This window comes from Oncorhynchus masou, chromosome 29, assembly GCF_036934945.1.
Source record: "Oncorhynchus masou masou isolate Uvic2021 chromosome 29, UVic_Omas_1.1, whole genome shotgun sequence".
Taxonomy (NCBI): Eukaryota; Metazoa; Chordata; class Actinopteri; order Salmoniformes; family Salmonidae; genus Oncorhynchus; species Oncorhynchus masou.
Genome location: NC_088240.1, coordinates 10,571,275 through 10,588,622, shown reverse-complemented (window position 1 = coordinate 10,588,622; position 17,348 = coordinate 10,571,275). Strand labels below are relative to the sequence as shown.

Below are 17,348 nucleotides of genomic sequence, written 5' to 3'. Positions count from 1 at the left end.
TGCTTCACGGTTGGGATGGTGTTCTTCAGCTTGTAAGACTCCCCTTTTTCCTCCAAACATAACGATGATCATTATGGCCAAACAGTTATATTTTTGTTTCATCACACCAGAGGACATTTCTTCAAAAAGTACGATCTTTGCCCCCATCTTTCCTAAGTGGTATGACGGCTGCGTGGTCCCATGGTGTTTATACTTGTGTACTATTGTTTGTACAGATGAACATGGTACCTTCAGGCGTTTGGAAATAGCTCCCAAGGATGAACCAGACTTGTGGCAGTCTACAATTTCTTTTTGAGGTCTTGGCTCATTTCTTTTGATTTTCCAATGATGTCAAGCAAAGAAGCACTAGGTTTGAAGGTAGGCCTTGAAATACATCCACAGGTACACCTCAAATTGACTCAAATGATGTCAATTAGCCTATCAGAATCTTCTAAAGCCATGACATCATTTTCTGGAATTTTCCAAGCTGTTTAAAGGCACAGTCTACTTAGTGTAGGTAAACTTCTGATCCACTGGAATTGTGATACAGTGAAATAACTTCTTTGTAAACAATTGTTGGAAAAAATGACTTGTGTCATGCACAAAGTAGATGTCCTAACCGACTTGCAAAAAATATAGTTTGTGTTAGAGATCGGGCTACTTTTTTCAACATTCTGTTAAAAATCGCGCAACATTTCAACGTCCTGCTACTCATGCCAGGAATATAGTATATGCATATGATTAGTATGTGTGGATAGAAAACACTCTGAAGTTTCTAAAACTGGTTAAATGATGTCTGTGACTATAACAGAACGTGTTTCGTGGTCAAAATCTCAAGGAAACCTGATCACAAAATCGCAGAAAAAATCAATCCGCCAGTCTCTGTATTGTCTATTGCAAGGTATAATAGATAGCGACGGGCTTACAGTTCCTACAGCTTCCACACGATGTCGCCAGTGTTGTGAATTCTATGCAGATAAATCCTTGGTCATATGAGTAATAGGCACATCCTTTCGTCGGGTACACAGCAGGAAGAAATGGAAGGGGGAAAGTGGACTACGATTTCCAAACTTGTTAAAAAATTTCAGTCTCTCAATGTGCAAAACTGATAGAGACATACCCCAAGCGACTTACAGCTGTAATCGCAGCAAAAGGTGGCGCGACAAAGTATTAACTTAAGGGGGCTGAATAATTTTGCACACCCAATTTTTCAGTTTTTGATTTGTTAAAAAAGTTTGAAATATCCAATAAATGTCGTTCCACTTCATGATTGTGTCCCACTTGTTGTTGATTCTTCACCAAAAAATACAGTTTTATATCTTCATGTTTGAAGCCTGAAATGTGGCAAAAGGTCGCAAAGTTCAAGGGGGCCGAATACTTTCGCAAGGCACTGTATATTTTAAAAACAACCTAAGGATTGATTATAAAAAACGTTTGACATGTTTCTGTGGACATTACAGAAACTATTTTGAATTTGTCCATGTTGTCGTGACCGCTCTTTTCTCTGGATTTCTGAACGTAACGCGCCAAACAAACGGAGGTATTTTGGATATAAAAATAATCTTTGTGGAGCAAAAGGAACATTTGTTGTGTAACTGGGAGTCTCGTGAGTGAAAACATCTGAAGATCGTCAAAGGTAAACGATTAATTAAATGAGCCCATTTTACAATGTACGTGAACATTCATTCAGCCCCAGGCTAAGGTGCAGTGTGAATGCACCTTAAATAGATGGCTCTGGAACACTGTATTGCAACACCTATTGTGTGTCCGTCAGGCATCACCTCTATTACCCTCCTAACCTGTGAACACAAAACATCAGACAACACTCTATGGCTAAAGTCTTGACTGTGCTTCTCTGCTGTCGGCTATAAGTCCTTCCTGAACCAGGAAGAACATCTATTACTAAAGTAAAAGTGAAAGTTAATCACTTGTCTGCCTCTGCAAATTTCTGCCTGCCACGTTTGAAAGCTGTGTCGACTGTTAGAATCAACACCCTCAAAGTTTGCAGTTTATTCCACATCCTGTTCTGAGACATGGCTAATCGTGAAGTAAGTTATTTTCCTTCTTCTGCGTCCTCGTTGTAAGCTATTTTCCTCATCTGCGTCCTAGTTGTTGTAAGCTATTTTCCTCTTCTGCGTCCTCGTTGTAAGCTATTTTCCTCTTCTGCGTCCGAGTTGTAAGCTATTTTCCTCTTCTGCGTCCTCGTTGTAAGCTATTTTCCTCTTCTGCGTCCTAGTTGTAAGCTATTTTCCTCTTCTGCGTCCTCGTTGTAAGCTATTTTCCTTCTTCTGCGTCCTAGTTGTAAGCTATTTTCCTCTTCTGCGTCTGTAACTAAAAGGAAATCAAAAGGGCTAGAACACCCAAATCACTATATTACAACTTGGTTTTCATTACTCTGTAAGTAGTTTAGAAACTGAAATCCATGCTTTGGTTTTGTGTACATGGTCACAGTCTCTTTGTATCATTTGTGAGCCAAAACTAATGAAAGTCAATATCCTCAATAGGAGCAGTTTATGCTCTTCATGTCCAAATTATTTTTAAGTACCATTGCTTGAGCAACAGTAGACAAACATTTTTAGACACTTGATGATAATTTTGATAAGAAACGCAAAATATTATTAATATTGGAGATATTGACTTGCTTTGTTTTTGGTACAGAAATGCTAAAAAGAGACTATGGGCTAGGTACACAAAACCAAAGCATGGATTGCTTTCTTACATTCTCCGTAAACTGCTTACAACCTTGTAATTTGGACTTAAACCTGTGTGTTGTACACTGCCATGCCAGAGCTTTGGCGGGACAGTTGCTCTAAGTGGGGCGGCAGGGTAGCCTAGTGGCTAAAGCGTTGGGCTAGGAACCAAAAGGTTGCAAGTTCAAACCCCCGAGCTGACAAGGTACAAATCTGTTGTTCTGAACAGGCATTTAACCCACTGTTCCTAGGCCATCATTGAAAATCAGAATTTGTTCTTAATTAACTGACTTGCCTGTTTAAATAAAGGTCAAAATAAAAAAAGTAGTAACAAAGTTCAATTACTATCAGACTGTAAATGTTATTTCACAGCTGAAACATATCCTTTTTACTGTTTTTTTTAGGTCTCTGGAATGGAGAATATTATAATAAAAAATAAGATGAATCTCATTGACTGGCTTCGAGTAGATCCAATGTACATTCTTCAACATCTGCATTGTAAAGGCATTATCAAAGACAGGGAGTATCAAAGCCTTATGAGTGTCCCGGAGCCGGAGAATAAAGTCATCAAACTGCTCGATAAGATCATTGGCAAAAAGGAAATTTCATGTCGCCAGTTCCTTGATACTCTCAAAGAACATGATGTGAATGAAATATATCCGCAACTTCAGCGGTGGATAACAACCTTAGACTTACCAGGTACTATGATCTTACACATTACTTGCCTCTGTACTCAGAGCTTTAAATGGAAAGTGGAAACGGGTGATGTAAAGAAATATTTTTTTAAGGCCTCCTGTAATGAAGTCTTTATTGGCCCTATGACTGATCTTCTATTGTTGTTCAGCTCAACAGGATAACCTACCTTCAAATTGGGGTAACATGCCAGCCACCTCCCCTGACAGGCTCAACCTCATCCCTCCAGGAAGCCAAGAGTATAATGAAGTCCAAGGCCTGTTCCGGAAAACTTGTCTGGACAATGAAATAGAAAAAGTAGCTATTTTCCAAAAGTGACTTCCTATGTACTTATAACTGTTACAGTGCAGCTGTATGTAAATCAAGTTATTGGAAGTTATTGAATTTCTTGCCAATGAATGTAATATTAGTTTTGTCTCCTTCCCTTAGATTGAAAGGGTCCAGAACCTAAACTTGTGGAAAAGCTTTGAGATCAAGAAAAAAGACATCAGTGACAGGAATGATAGCTTTCTGAATGAGAGACGTCTTTTCCACGGAACCAGGCGAGAAAACATAGATCACATCAACGACCTCGGGTTCAATCGGAGCTACGCTGGAAAAAATGGTAAGATATGCCAGTGGATAAACTCCAAACCAGAAAAGTCTTGCCTCAAGTTGAACTGTATATAACATCTCAAGAATCCTTATATCGAACTGGTTTCTCTCTTCTATGTTAATAGTGTCATAACTGTGTCATAATCTTTCTGCAGATGCAGAGTATGGAAATGGCACCTACTTTGCAGTCAATGCCAGCTACTCTGCTAAGGATGAATTCTCCAAGCCGGATGGCGAAGGGAGGAAGTTGATGTACTTGTGTCGTGTTCTGACTGGACACTTCACAAAGGGAGAACGAGGGTATATAACACCTCCATTAAAAGACGGATCAAATATTCGGCACTACGATAGTACGACAAACGACATAGATAATCCGACAGAGTTCGTAATCTTCCACGATTGTCAGGCATATCCAGAGTACCTGATCACTTTCTTAAGGGGCTAGAGCAACTGTTATAACTCAAAACCACTCTTGGAAATCCATGGTTAAAATCAAATTTTGAGAACAGCAAAAATAGCCAAAAGAAGTGACAGTTAGTATGCTGAAAGTATTGCACCAACGCCTTGATTTTCTAGATTTAAATCTGTTATTTCCATTGTCATAATATAATTATTCATTTACTGTATGTCCTATAATCTAACAGATTGCACCTTTTAAACAGCAATCTTATTAAAATATCTTCATAGGGACCATTTTTGGCAGTGCACATATTAGGGTGGGCTGTTGTGATTTTATCTTTATACAATGGTTCTAACATGGTAGCTTTTGCTATAGCTCAACTAACATGTCTTTTTTTGCCAGTGTTTTTTCTATGACACATATTAGTCATTCCATTAAATATCCTAGATTTGTAGAAAACATTTTTTGTAAAACCAAAATTTTTATATGATATTTCCATTAAATATGAAAGATGTGTAATTAAGTTGTGTTTTGTGTGATTTTGTAGAATACATAAATATAATCCAAACACAGATTCCATTGCGAAAGTTGCATTGTTACTGTATCGGTTTCAAAACCTGCAAGACAAACAATTCCAGGAAGATGAAGCCATCATTTGATATAAACCTGTTAGACCACAACAACATCATTCATTCACACAGGAAGCCACGTAGCCTGATCTGATCTCACTGTATTACAGATAGCTCTACTGCACACTATTAATGAAAACAGAAGAAAGAACCAGTCACTGTTATTTTATTGTTTCTCTTTAATCATTTCTTATTTTTCTATGTTTTTCATTTTTACTTCAGTTTAATTTATTAAATACTTTCTTAACACTTATTTTTCTTACAACTGCATTGTTTAAGGGCTTGTTGTATTCGGTGGATGTGACAAATAACGTTTGATTTGATTTGATTTGTATTACACCTATATGGATATATGCACATTATTCATGAAAACAGAAGTAAGAAAGAAAGAAATAAAGCAGGAGACTTTTGAATATACATGTTTTCTTCATATAATGGTTAAAATAGATGCTTACTGTCAATGTCAGCTTACAAAGGCTCAAGGTTTGGTCCCTCAGATACTACCATCCATGTATACCTTGGAGATGAAGTGATTACATGCTTAATTAGCTGTGTTGAATGACTACAGAACCACAATGGCTCACACATCAACAGCTCATTCTTTTACAAAGCCAAATATGGTACAGCTGCTATAGATCCTGACCATGAGTTGTTTTATCTGTACTGGCAAACCCTGCATATTTTTTAAATAGTTGATTTCGCTGTAGTAAGGTGAATTAAATAGAAACAACACTGTTATTAGTCTGTTAAAATACAACTTGAGCTCTTTTTGTGGTGTTTATGGCTTTAAACCACTAGAGGTCGATAGAGTCAAAGGTCTGCTTTGTATTTCATAAAGAAAACAAAAAAGGTTAGACATTCATGAGATCTTTTTTAAGTGTTTTTTTAATTGTGATCGAAACAAACACTTATAGTGTGGACACATCCTTTCAATGACCGATGATGACCCCTTGAATAATGACCCTATATTCAGAAAATGTACTCTGTGAAATAACTGTCCTGATGCTCAGTGTCTCTAAAACATGACATCCATGGTCAACACTGCACATAGTCATTATTCAATAGTAACTCCAAGTGAATAAGATGAGGTAGTTACCTACAGCTTTTACTTCTATTTTGAAATAAAACAATGGACACAGAGGGATTATTGGACAGTCGGTAAAACCTTGTCTCTGTGTAATTACCTAGTACTTCTCTAGTTTAAAGCCTATATGTGTGATATTAAATAAAGGTGAAATATTTTTTAATTTCACCTTTATTTAACCAGGTAGGCTAGTTGAGAACAAGTTCTCATTTGCAACTGCGACTTGGCCAAGACAAAGCATAGCAATTCGACACATACAACAACACAGAGTTACACATGGAATCAACAAAACATACAGTCAATAATACAGTAGAACAAAAGAGAACAAAAAGTATATATACAGTGAGTGCAAATGAGGTAAGTTAAGGAAATAAATAGGCCATGGTGGCGAAGTAATTACAATATAGCAATTAAACACTGGAATGGTAGATCGGAAGAAGATGAATGTGCAGGTAGAGATACTGGGGTGCAAAGGAGCAAGATAAATAAATAAATAAATACAGTATGGGGATAAGGTAGGTAGATAGATGGGCTGTTTACAGATGGGCTATGTACAGGTGCAGTGATCTGTGAGCTGCTCTGACAGCTGGTGTTTAAAGCTGGTGAGGGAGGTGTGAGTCTCCAGCTTCAGAGATTTTTGCAGTTCGTTCCCGTCATGGGCAGCAGAGAACTGGAAGGAAAGACGACGAAAGGAGGAATTGCCTTTGGGGGTAACCAGTGAGATATACCTGCTGGAGCGCGTGCTACAAGTGGGTGCTGCTATGGTGACCAGTGAGCTGAGATAAGGTGGGGCTTTACCTAGCAGAGACTTGTGGGTAACCTGTAGCCAGTGGGTTTGGAGACGAGTTTGAAGCGAGGGCCAACCAACGAGAGCGTACAGGTCGCAATGGTGGGTAGTGTATGGGGCTTTGGTGACAAAACGGATGGCTCTGTGATAGACTCCATCCAGTTTGTTGAGTACAGTGTTGGAGGCTATTTTATAGATGACATCACCTAAGTCGAGGATCGGTATGATGGTCAGTTTTACGAGGGTATGTTTGGCAGCATGAGTGAAGGATGCTTTGTTGCGATATAGGAAGTCGATTATAGATTTAATTTTGGATTTGTAAGGATCGTCGTAGGTGGAAGAAGAAGAGTGTTACGATAACTAGGAGTGGTGGGTGGAATCAGGCGCAGAGAGCAGGGTTCAGTCGTTTTGTCAAATTTATTCCCCAGCGCAACAAAAATGGTTACGCCAACACACAGGGCGTATATAAGTTGCCAGTCCAAACAATAGGACAGAAATAGTCCGGCGAATAAGGATATGAACAAAATAACACCATCCAACACAGAGTAACAAAAAACAAGCCCACACAAATACCCAGCGGGCCTAGTGCCCTTAAATAACCTACAAACAAACCCTAATACAAAGCAGGTGTACCCAATTACCCAATAACCAAAACAAACGGAAAGGGAATCGATGGCAGCTAATAGGCCGGCGACGACGACCGCCGAGCCCCGCCCGAACAGGAAGAGGCACCATCCTCGGCGAGGTTCGTGACAGAGAGGACCAAGGTGCTGAGTGGTACGTGTTCATGATCTTTTAATTCCACTGAACACTAGAACAAAAATAACAAAAACGGAACACACGAAACAGTCCTGTCTGGTACAGAGACAGAGACAGAAAACAACTACCCACAAATCATAGTGGGAAAACAGGCTGCCTAAGTATGGTTCTCAATCAGAGACAACGATCGACAGCTGCCTCTGATTGGGAACCATACCAGGCCAAACACAGAAATACAAAACCTAGACTACAAAACATAGAATGCCCACCCCAACACACGCCCTGACCAACCTAAAACAGAGACATAAAAAAGGAACTAAGGTCAGGATGTGACAGGATTGGAGTTGCTTAATGTGAGTCTGGAAGGAGAGTTTACAGTCTAACCGGACACCTAGGTATTTTTAGTTGTTCACATATTCTAAGTCAGAGCCTTCCAGAGTAGTGATGCTGGATGGGCGAGCAGGTGCGGGCAGTGATCGATTGAATAGCATGCATTTAGTTTTACTTGTGTTTAAGAGCAGTTGGAGGCCACGGAAGGAGAGTTGTATGGCATTGAAGCTCATCTGGAGGTTAGTTAACAAAGTGTCCAAAGAGGGGCCAGAAGTATACAGATTGGTGTCGTCTGCGTAGAGGTGGATCAGAGAATAACCAGTAGCAAGAGCAACATCATTGATATATACAGAAAAGAGAGTCGGCCCGAGAATTGAACCCTGTGGCACACCCATAGACACTGCCAGACGTCCGGACAACAGGCCCTCCGATTTGAACTCTATCAGAGAAGTAGTTGGTAAACCAGGCGAGGCAATCATTTGAGAAACCAAGGCTGTCGAGTCTGCCAATAAGAATATTGTGATTGACAGAGTCGAAACCCTTGGCCAGGTCGATGAATACGGCTGCACAGTAATGTCTCTTATCGATGGCGGTTATGATGACGTTTAGAACCTTGAGCGTGGCTGAGGTGCACCCATGACCAGCTCTGAAACCAGATTGCATAGCGGAGAAGGTACGGTGGGATTCGAAATGGTCGGTAATCTGTTTGTTTACTTGGCTTTTGAAAACCTTAGAAAGACAGAGTAGGATAGATATAGGTCTGTAGCAGTTTGGGTCTAGAGTGTCAACCCCTTTGAAGAGGGGGATGACCACGGCAGCTTTCAAATCTTTGGGAATCTCAAACTATACGAAAGAGAGGTTGAACAGGCTAGTAATTGGGGTTGCAACAATTTCGGCAGATCATTTTAGAAAGAGAGGGTCCAGATTGTCTAGCCCGGCCGATTTGTATGGGTCCGGATTATGCAGTTCTTTCAGAACATCAGCTATCTGGATTTGGGTGAAAGAGAAATGGTGGGGGCTTTGGCGGGTTGCTGTGGAGGGTGCCGGGCAGTTGACCGGGGTAGGGGTAGTCAGGTGGAAAGCATGGCCAGCTGTGGAGAAATGCTTATTGAAATTCTCAATTATAGTGGATTTATCGGTGGTGACAGTGTTTCCTAGCCTCAGAGCAGTGGGCAGCTGGGATGAGGTGCTCTTATTCTCTATGGACTTTACAGTGTTCCAGAATGTTTTGGAGTTAGTACTACAGGATGCAAATTTCTGTTTGAAAAAGCTAGTCTTAGCTTTTCTAACTGCCTGTGTATCTACATTTTTTGAGAGGAGCATGCTTATTTAAGATGGTGAGGAAGGCACTTTTAAAGAATAGCCAGGCATCATCTACTGACGGGATGAGGTCAATGTCATTCCAGGATACCCCGGCCAGGTCGATTAGAAAGGCCTGCTCACAGAAGTGTTTAAGAGAGTGTTTGACAGTGATGGTCATTTGGTTGCAAGCAATGAGGCAGTGATCGCTGAGATCCTGATTTTTTTAAGTTACCTTTATTTAACCAGGCAAGTCAGTTAAGAACAAATTCTAATTTTCAATGACAGCCTAGGAACAGTGGGTTAACTGCCTGTTTAGGGGCAAAATGTCAGATTTGTACCTTGGGGGTTTGAACTTGCAATCTTCTGGTTACTAGTCCAATGCTCTAACCACTAGGCCACCCTGCCGCCCCAGCATAGGTGTATTTGGAGGACGAGTTAGTTGCGATGACATCTATGAGGGTGCCCGTGTTTACTGATTTGGGGTTGTACCTGGTAGGTTGATTGATTATTTGTGTGAGATTGAGGGCATCTAGCTTGGATTGCAGGATGGCCGGGGTGTTAAGCATATCCCAGTTTAGGTCAGTTTACGTCACCTGGTAGCACGATCTCAGAAAATAAATGGGGGGCAATCAATTCACATATGGTATCGAGGGCACAGCTGGGGGCAGAGGGAGGTCTATAGCAAGCAGCAACAGTGAGAGACTTGTTTCTGGAAAGGGGAATTTTTAGAAGTAGAAGCTCGAATTGTTTGGGTAAAGACTTTGATAGTAATACAAAACTCTGCGGGCTATCTTTGCAGTAGATTGCAACACCACCCCCTTTGGCAGTTCTATCTTGTCGGAAAATGTTATAGTTTGCGATGGAGATTTCAGGGTTTTTGGTGGTTTTCCTAAGCCAGTACTGCTAAAGCAGTGAGTAAAACAAACTTAGGGAGAATGCTTCTAATGTTAACATGCCTGAAACCAAGGCTTTTACGGTTGCAGAAGTCAACAAATGAGAGCACCTGGGGAGTGGGAGGGGAGCTAGGCAGTGCAGGACCTGGATTAACCTCCACATCATCAGAGGAACAAAGGAGAAGTAGGATAAGGGTATGGCTAAAGGCTATACGAACTGGCCGTCTAGTACGTTGGGAACAAAGTGTAAAAGGAGCAGGTTTCTGGGCACGATAGCATTGTTTCAAGGCATAGTGACAAAGAAAGGTAAGGTAGGATGTGAGTACATTGGAGGTAAACCTAGGCATTGAGTAATGATGAGAGAGATATAGTCTCTAGAGATGTTTAAACCAAGTGATGTTTAAACCAAGTGGAACAACATGGTTGGTTAAGGTATATTGAGCAGGGCTTGAGGCTCTTCAGTGAAATAAGACAGTAATCACTAACCAGGACAGTAATGGACGAGGCATATTGACATTAGAGAGAGGCATGTGTAGCCAAGTGAACATATGGGTCCAGTGAATGTTTGGGCTGACTGGGGACACGGCGATTCAGACAGTTAGCAGGCCGATGCTAACAAGCTAACAGTTAGTAGACCGTGGCAAGCTAGCAGTTAGCAGACCGGGTTAGCAAGCAAGCAAAACATGGAAATATAGAATATAGAATGCCCACCCAAATCACACCCTGACCTAACCAAATAGACATAAAAAGGCTCTCTAGGGTCAGGTCGTGACAGTGTGACTCATCCTCTATTAAACATCACCTCCACTGATATAATAGGAGTCAGCTCTTATGACCGAACTCTGTCTCGTCTATCAGCCCCTGCGTGTTCCTCTGAATTCAGTTCCTATGTGTCAGTATTGAATGTCAAGAGGCTGCAGTGTAATTCTGTAGATTAGATCTCTAAGGAATTCAACAACGATTGGACAGGTGAATTGATTTGCCAGGGTTTACTCTGCTAGATGATCTTTTGCTATTTTCTCATTCCTGACTGGGAAGGAAAGAAGGAGTCAAATCCAGAAGTGTGATTGAGATTGCATGTGAGTTCACAGGAATGGGGGGGGGGGGTCCACCACACCATGAGTACAGGAGCCTGTCAACATGGACACAAAATTGCCCTTTGTGTGTCAATTCATGTTATTACAATGCCTACAGGTAGTTTTGAACATCCTACTGTATTCATCTGTTGAACACAAACATGGTGAAACGTAATAATGAATCTTAGTTTCACTTCACACATGTCTTACTCATAACAAAACGTGCATTTCGATAGGCTGCACTCTTACAGGCTTACGTGTTACTGGCAATACTTACATAAAGGAAGTACGTTTCTCACATTTCTGTCAGTAAGCGCTCGTTTGCATCAGCCACATAGCTTGTCAGTACGGAAAGTTTTAACGTATCCACATTTACGTTAACTACCAGATCCTGCTCTGTTAAACATCTTGTTGGTAAGTGTACCTTCCTGTTCTGCAGTCTATAAACTGAGATGTGTGAGATATGGCTGCTCCCGCTCTTTTGAACACCAGCTGTTGTTCGTCTAGTTCACGGGACTCTATACTTCTCTCATTCCACCCCTCTCACCAAAACGGAAGCGCTTGTACTTTCTCATTCTTCCACAGATACAGCTTATCAACAAAAGTCTATTCCTTTTGTCTTCCGTAGATGTTGTACAGTTTGTAATGGCATGAAATGTTCCTTAAAGAAAATATTCACCCATTTTGAATCATATGATGCAACTCGTCATACCGGCTGTATGTCTGCCTGTTTGAACTCAGAGCCACATGAAAACATGAAATCATCCTGGGACTCAATAGAACATCACTCAGAGATGTACAAAAATGATATAACATTCAACATGGCTGATTATTTCCTTTAAGTGTATTAAAACAAAAATGATATCAAATATACATCAAATATACTGTATGTCTTGAATAGTGAAAGTAAAAACTACTTTAGAGCAGACTACATTACAATGAGCCCAATGGTTACATCGGACAACCCTTTCAATGTTAATTATGATTATTGATAGTGCACTCAGGTAATATATTCTGTACAGTATTAGGATAACTTCTATCAAACTGTTGACTGTTGTTTTATTGTCACTCATCTTTGATAGCTTTTTCAGATAAGATAATGATATGTTTATATAGTTAGTTGAGTAGTTTACAGTATATATCATACCCTTTGTTCCATTCCTTACTGTATGCATCTCTTGTAGACATTTAGACAATGGAATTTCTGATGTCAAAGAAGACGGAACTGGGCCAGTGGTTATCAACAGACCCTGAGTATATCATTGAAAAGTGTGAGGATATTTTATCAGTTAAACAAGGAAAAGCTGTTTCCAGCCAAGCCACTGCTGCGGAGAAGATCTGCCTTCTTTTGTGTGAAATCATGAAAAATGGGGAGGGTGCATGTAAGGCGTTCAATGAGATTCTGCAGAAAGAGAAGGAACATTATCCAGGCCTTCAACAGCATTTCAGCAAGAACACACAAGGTGAAGTAGCACTATTACATTAACATTTGTAGTGATTGAAGACATTTAAGCACTTCACAGCGGTTATTAGAAAACATACATTTAAAATGTTTGTCATGTTGCAGACACTTATCCAGAGTGACTTATGGGAGCAATTCGTGTTTGCTCTAGGGCACATCAGCATTATTTTTCACCTAGTAGGCTCAGTGTATGTGTTTTACTATACAGAATATAAAATGCAATGATCCGGTTTGTCAGGCCAGTGTTTTAATTACAGACTGCAAGGTCATGGCATGCAAGAGGTTATCATCTGACAAGGCAATAACACATTTGTTTTGAAGTGTCATCCAGCCCAACGGTTTACGCGGATTGCAACAGCACTGTTGATTCCCGAAGAGTTACCGGGAACCGAATTAAAAAGGACTTGATCATACATAAAACCATCCAAGCAGGAGGGGTGAATCCATCTGGTGAGTCCTACTATGAATAAGCTAACATGGTCATTCTAATGAAGTTGTGTTGCTTACTAACAGACAGCCCCATAAGAAGAGCCTAAGACAATTGTATAGTTACTTGGACACAAAATGTATCTTTCAGGAGTGAACCTCGGCCAACCACCCCCAAATGCAAATGTGGTTGCAATCAACAACAGTCATATCTCTACTGACATGATAACGGACTGTGACATCGATGGCAACCTCAATTTGTCTTGGACACAGGCCCCACCTCCAGCCCCAGTCCATCAAACCTCACAGTGTCCAGGTAAACTATTTAGGCAAGTTTTGTCTTCACAGGTCTCAACCTAACTGTTGTGTAAATTTTACACTAAATATCTGCATGCACCATTTCTGAAAAGAAAACAAATATTGAGATTTATAAACTGGGCGCATGTCATACATACACATATTTCTTGTTATCAATCACAGCTGTCGTAAACTGTGTGCGGGAACAAGCATTATAACTTTACCTGAAAAGGTCCATCCCTCACACAAGTCAATAAAGAAAGAATAATCCTAATGAAACTGGATCAAATGAAGTCATGAATGTGTCTCGATATTGCACTGACAAAGAGCTTAGTCTTACCCGTAGTAAACCAATCTGTTGCCATTTTACTTCAAAAGGTGAACTTATTTGCAATCATTTACTTTTGTATGGCTAACGTTTTGACAGTGCTTCTCTGCTATTGGCTATAAGTCTTTCCTGAACAAAAAAGAACATCTATTGCTAAAGTCAAAGTGAAGGTTAATTACTAGTCAGCCTCTGCCATTTTCTGCCTGCCACATTTAACATGTTGACTGTTAGAATCAACACACTCAAAGTTTGAAGTTTTTTCCACATCCTGTACTGAGTCATGGCTAATCGTGTAGTAAGTTATTTTCCTCTTCTGTGTGCTAGTAGTAAGTTATTTTCCTCTTCTGTGTGCTAGTAGTAAGTTATTTTCATCTTCTGTGTGCTAGTAGTAAGTTATTTTCCTCTTCTGTGTGCTAGTAGTAAGTTATTTTCCTCTTCTGTGTGCTAGTAGTAAGTTATTTTCCTCTTGTGCGACTGTAACTAAGAGGAAGTCAAAGAGAGAATTCACCCAAATCACAAAATGACACCTTGGTTTCCTTACTCTGTAAGCAGTTGAAAGACAGTAATCCATGCTTTGGTTTTGTGTGCCTGTACAAATTATCTTTTCATCATTTGTGTGTCAAAATTAATGCAGATCAACATCCTCAATATGAGCATTTTACACGCTTCATGTCCAAGTCATTTTGTTTATTGAACCTTTATTTCACTAGACAAGTCAGATAAGAACATATTCTTATTTACATTGATGTCCTAGGAACAGTGGGTTAACTACTTTTTTCAGTGGCAGAATGACAGATCTTGTCAGCTTAGGGATTTGATGTAGCAACCTTTCGGTTACTGTCCCAACCCTCTAACACCTAGGCTACCTGCCGCCCCAGCAGGTAGACTAGTAACCAACAGGTAGCCTAGTAACATTGCTTGAGCGACAGTAACCAAACAATTTCAGACACTTGCTGATGATTTGGACACAAAACGCAAAAATATTGTAATATTGGGGATATTGACTTGCATTGTTTTTGGGACACATGCTAAAAAGAGACTATGGGCCAGTACACAAAACCAAAGCATGTTTTTTTTAGTTCTCCGTAATGGAATTTATAGTTACAAATAAGGTGAAAATCATTGACTGGCTTCGAGTAGATCCATCCTTCAATCTTCAACAGCTGCATTGTAAAGGCATTATCAAAGACAGGGAGTATCAAAGCCTTATGAGTCTCCCGGACCAAGAGAATAAAGTCATCAAACTGCGGGATAAGATCATTGGCAAATAGGAAAAAAAACGAATCTCAATTTCCTTGATACTCTCAAAGAAAGTCATGTGCATGAAATCTATCTACAACTTCAGCAGTGGATTACCACCTTAGACTTACCAGGTTCTGTGATCTTACATATTTCTTGACATGGAAAGTGTCTCTGCACTCAACGCTTTACGTGGAAAGTGGAAATGGGTGTGATATAAAGGCATATTTAAAAATCCTCCTGATCTTCAGGACTGATCTTCTATTGTTATCTCCAGGTCAACAGGATAACCTCCCTCAGCATTGGGATACCAAGCCAGCCACCACTTCTGTCCGGCTCTACCCTATCCAGTCAGGAAGCCCAGAGTATGATGAAGTCCTGAGCCTGTTCCGGGCTACTTGTCCAGACAATACAATTATTAAGGTACCTCTTTTCCTAAAGATACTTTCTGAGTAGTTATAACTGTAACTGTGCAGCTGTATGTAAATCAGGTAATTGAATGTCTTGCCAATTACTGTAATGTGTTTTCTTCTCCTTCCCTTAGATTGAAAGGGTCCAGAACACAAACCTGTGGAATAGCTTCCAGATCAAGAAACAAGAAATGGAGGACAGAAATGATGGCATGATCAATGAGAGACGTCTTTTCCATGCAACCAGCTACACAACCATAGAACACATCAACAACAACGGGTTCAATCGGAGCTACGCTGGACAAAATGGTAAGATATGCCAAAGAAATAACTTCAAAAAAGGAAAGTCTTGCCTCAAGTTGAACTGTATATAACATCTCAAGAATCCTTATATCTAACTGGTTTCTCTCTTCTATGTTAATAGTGTCATAACTGTGTCATAATCTTTCTGCAGATGCAGAGTATGGAAATGGCACCTACTTTGCAGTCAATGCCAGCTACTCTGCTGCTGATGAATTCTCCAAGCCGGATGGCGAAGGGAGGAAGTTGATGTACTTGTGTCGTGTTCTGACTGGACACTTCACAAAGGGAGAACGAGGGATGATAGAACCTCCATTTAGAGGCGGTTCAGAGAGTCGGCGCTACGATAGTACGACAAACGACATAGGTAATCCGACAGAGTTCGTAATCTTCCACGACTGCCAGGCATATCCAGAGTACCTGATCACTTTCTTAAGGGGCTAGAGCAACTGCTATAACTCAAAACCACTCTTGGAAATCCATGGTTAAAATCTAATTTTGAGAACAGCAAAAATAGCCAAAAGAAGTGACAGTAAGTGTGTTGAAAGTATTGCACCAACGCCTTGATTTTCTAGATTTAAATCTGTTATTTCCATTGTCATAATATAATTATTGATTTACTGTATGTCCTATAATCTAACGGATTGCACCTTTTAAACAGCAATCTTATTCAAATATCTTCAAAGGGACCATTTTATTTTTATACAATGGTTCTAACATGGTAGCTTTTGCAATAGCTCAACTAACATATATTTTTTTGCCAGTGTTTTTTCTATGAAACATATTAGTCATTCCATTAAATATCCTAGATTTGTGGAAAACATTTTGGTAAAACCATAATTTTTATATGATATTTCCATTAAATATGAAAGATGTGTAATTAAGTTGTGTTTTGTGTGATTTTGTAGAATACATAAATATAACCCAAACTGCAGTGTAATACAGTCGATTAGATCTCTAAGGAAGTTAACAGCGATTATACAGGTGAATGGATTTACCAGAGTTTACTCTGCAATTTGGTCTTTTGCTATTTTCACATTCCTGACTGGGAAGGAAAGGGGTCAAATCCAGGATAGTGTGATTGAGATTGCATGTAAGTTCACAGGCAGTACATTAGAGTAGGTCTACATGCAGTACTCAACAGTAGACCTACAGACAGTACAGGACACTAGTCCTACAGACAGTACAGGACACTAGTCCTACAGACAGTACAGGACACTAGTCCTACAGACAGTACAGGACACTAGGCCTACAGGCAGTACAGGACACTAGGCCTACAAGCAGTACAGGACAGTTGGCCTACATGCATTACAATACAGTAGGTCTACAGGCAGTACAGGACAATAGGCCTACAGGCAGTAGAGGACAATAGGCCTACAGCCAGTACAGGAATCTAGGCCTACAGGACAATAGGCCTACAGGCAGTACTCAACAGTAGGCCTACAGGCAGTACAGGACAGTTGGCCTACAGGCAGTACAGGACAGTAGGTCCTACAGGCAGTACAAAACAGTAGGCCTACATGCATTACAAAACAGTATGTCTACAGGCAGTACAATACAGTAGTCCTACAGGCAGTAGAAGACAGTAAGCCAACATGCATTACAATACAGTAGGTCAACAGGCAGCACAGGACAACAGGCCTACATGCAGTACAGGACAGTAGGCATAC

The 17,348-nt window shown here is 40.2% G+C and overlaps 2 protein-coding genes across 2 annotated transcripts; both read left to right on the top strand.

Annotated features, from left to right (window-relative positions):
• Positions 1 to 1,886: 1,886 nt before the first annotated feature.
• On the top strand, positions 1,887 to 5,402 carry LOC135518974 (protein mono-ADP-ribosyltransferase PARP15-like). The gene is made up of 5 exons (XM_064943968.1): positions 1,887 to 2,027; positions 3,074 to 3,368; positions 3,514 to 3,659; positions 3,792 to 3,966; positions 4,112 to 5,402. The coding sequence occupies exons 1-5, from the start codon at positions 2,013 to 2,015 to the stop codon at positions 4,399 to 4,401; spliced, it is 921 nt and encodes a 306-aa protein (XP_064800040.1). The 5' UTR covers positions 1,887 to 2,012; the 3' UTR covers positions 4,402 to 5,402.
• A 6,092-nt stretch (positions 5,403 to 11,494) lies between these two features.
• LOC135518973 (protein mono-ADP-ribosyltransferase PARP15-like) lies at positions 11,495 to 16,562 on the top strand. The gene is made up of 7 exons (XM_064943967.1): positions 11,495 to 11,630; positions 12,401 to 12,679; positions 13,000 to 13,128; positions 13,256 to 13,420; positions 15,246 to 15,391; positions 15,513 to 15,687; positions 15,833 to 16,562. Exons 2-7 carry the CDS (start codon positions 12,412 to 12,414, stop codon positions 16,120 to 16,122), a joined length of 1,173 nt encoding a protein of 390 aa, XP_064800039.1. The 5' UTR covers positions 11,495 to 11,630; positions 12,401 to 12,411; the 3' UTR covers positions 16,123 to 16,562.
• Positions 16,563 to 17,348: the final 786 nt, after the last annotated feature.

Coding starts and splice junctions, on each gene's coding strand:
- LOC135518974 (XM_064943968.1), top strand. Junction 3,369..3,513: donor AACAACCTTAGACTTACCAG/GTACTATGATCT, acceptor ATTGTTGTTCAG/CTCAACAGGATAACCTACCT. Junction 3,967..4,111: donor GAGCTACGCTGGAAAAAATG/GTAAGATATGCC, acceptor ATCTTTCTGCAG/ATGCAGAGTATGGAAATGGC.
- LOC135518973 (XM_064943967.1), top strand. CDS start 12,412: ATGGAATTTCTGATGTCAAAGAAGACGGAACTGGGCCAGTGGTTATCA. Junction 12,680..12,999: donor TTTCAGCAAGAACACACAAG/GTGAAGTAGCAC, acceptor TTTGTTTTGAAG/TGTCATCCAGCCCAACGGTT. Junction 13,129..13,255: donor AGGAGGGGTGAATCCATCTG/GTGAGTCCTACT, acceptor TGTATCTTTCAG/GAGTGAACCTCGGCCAACCA.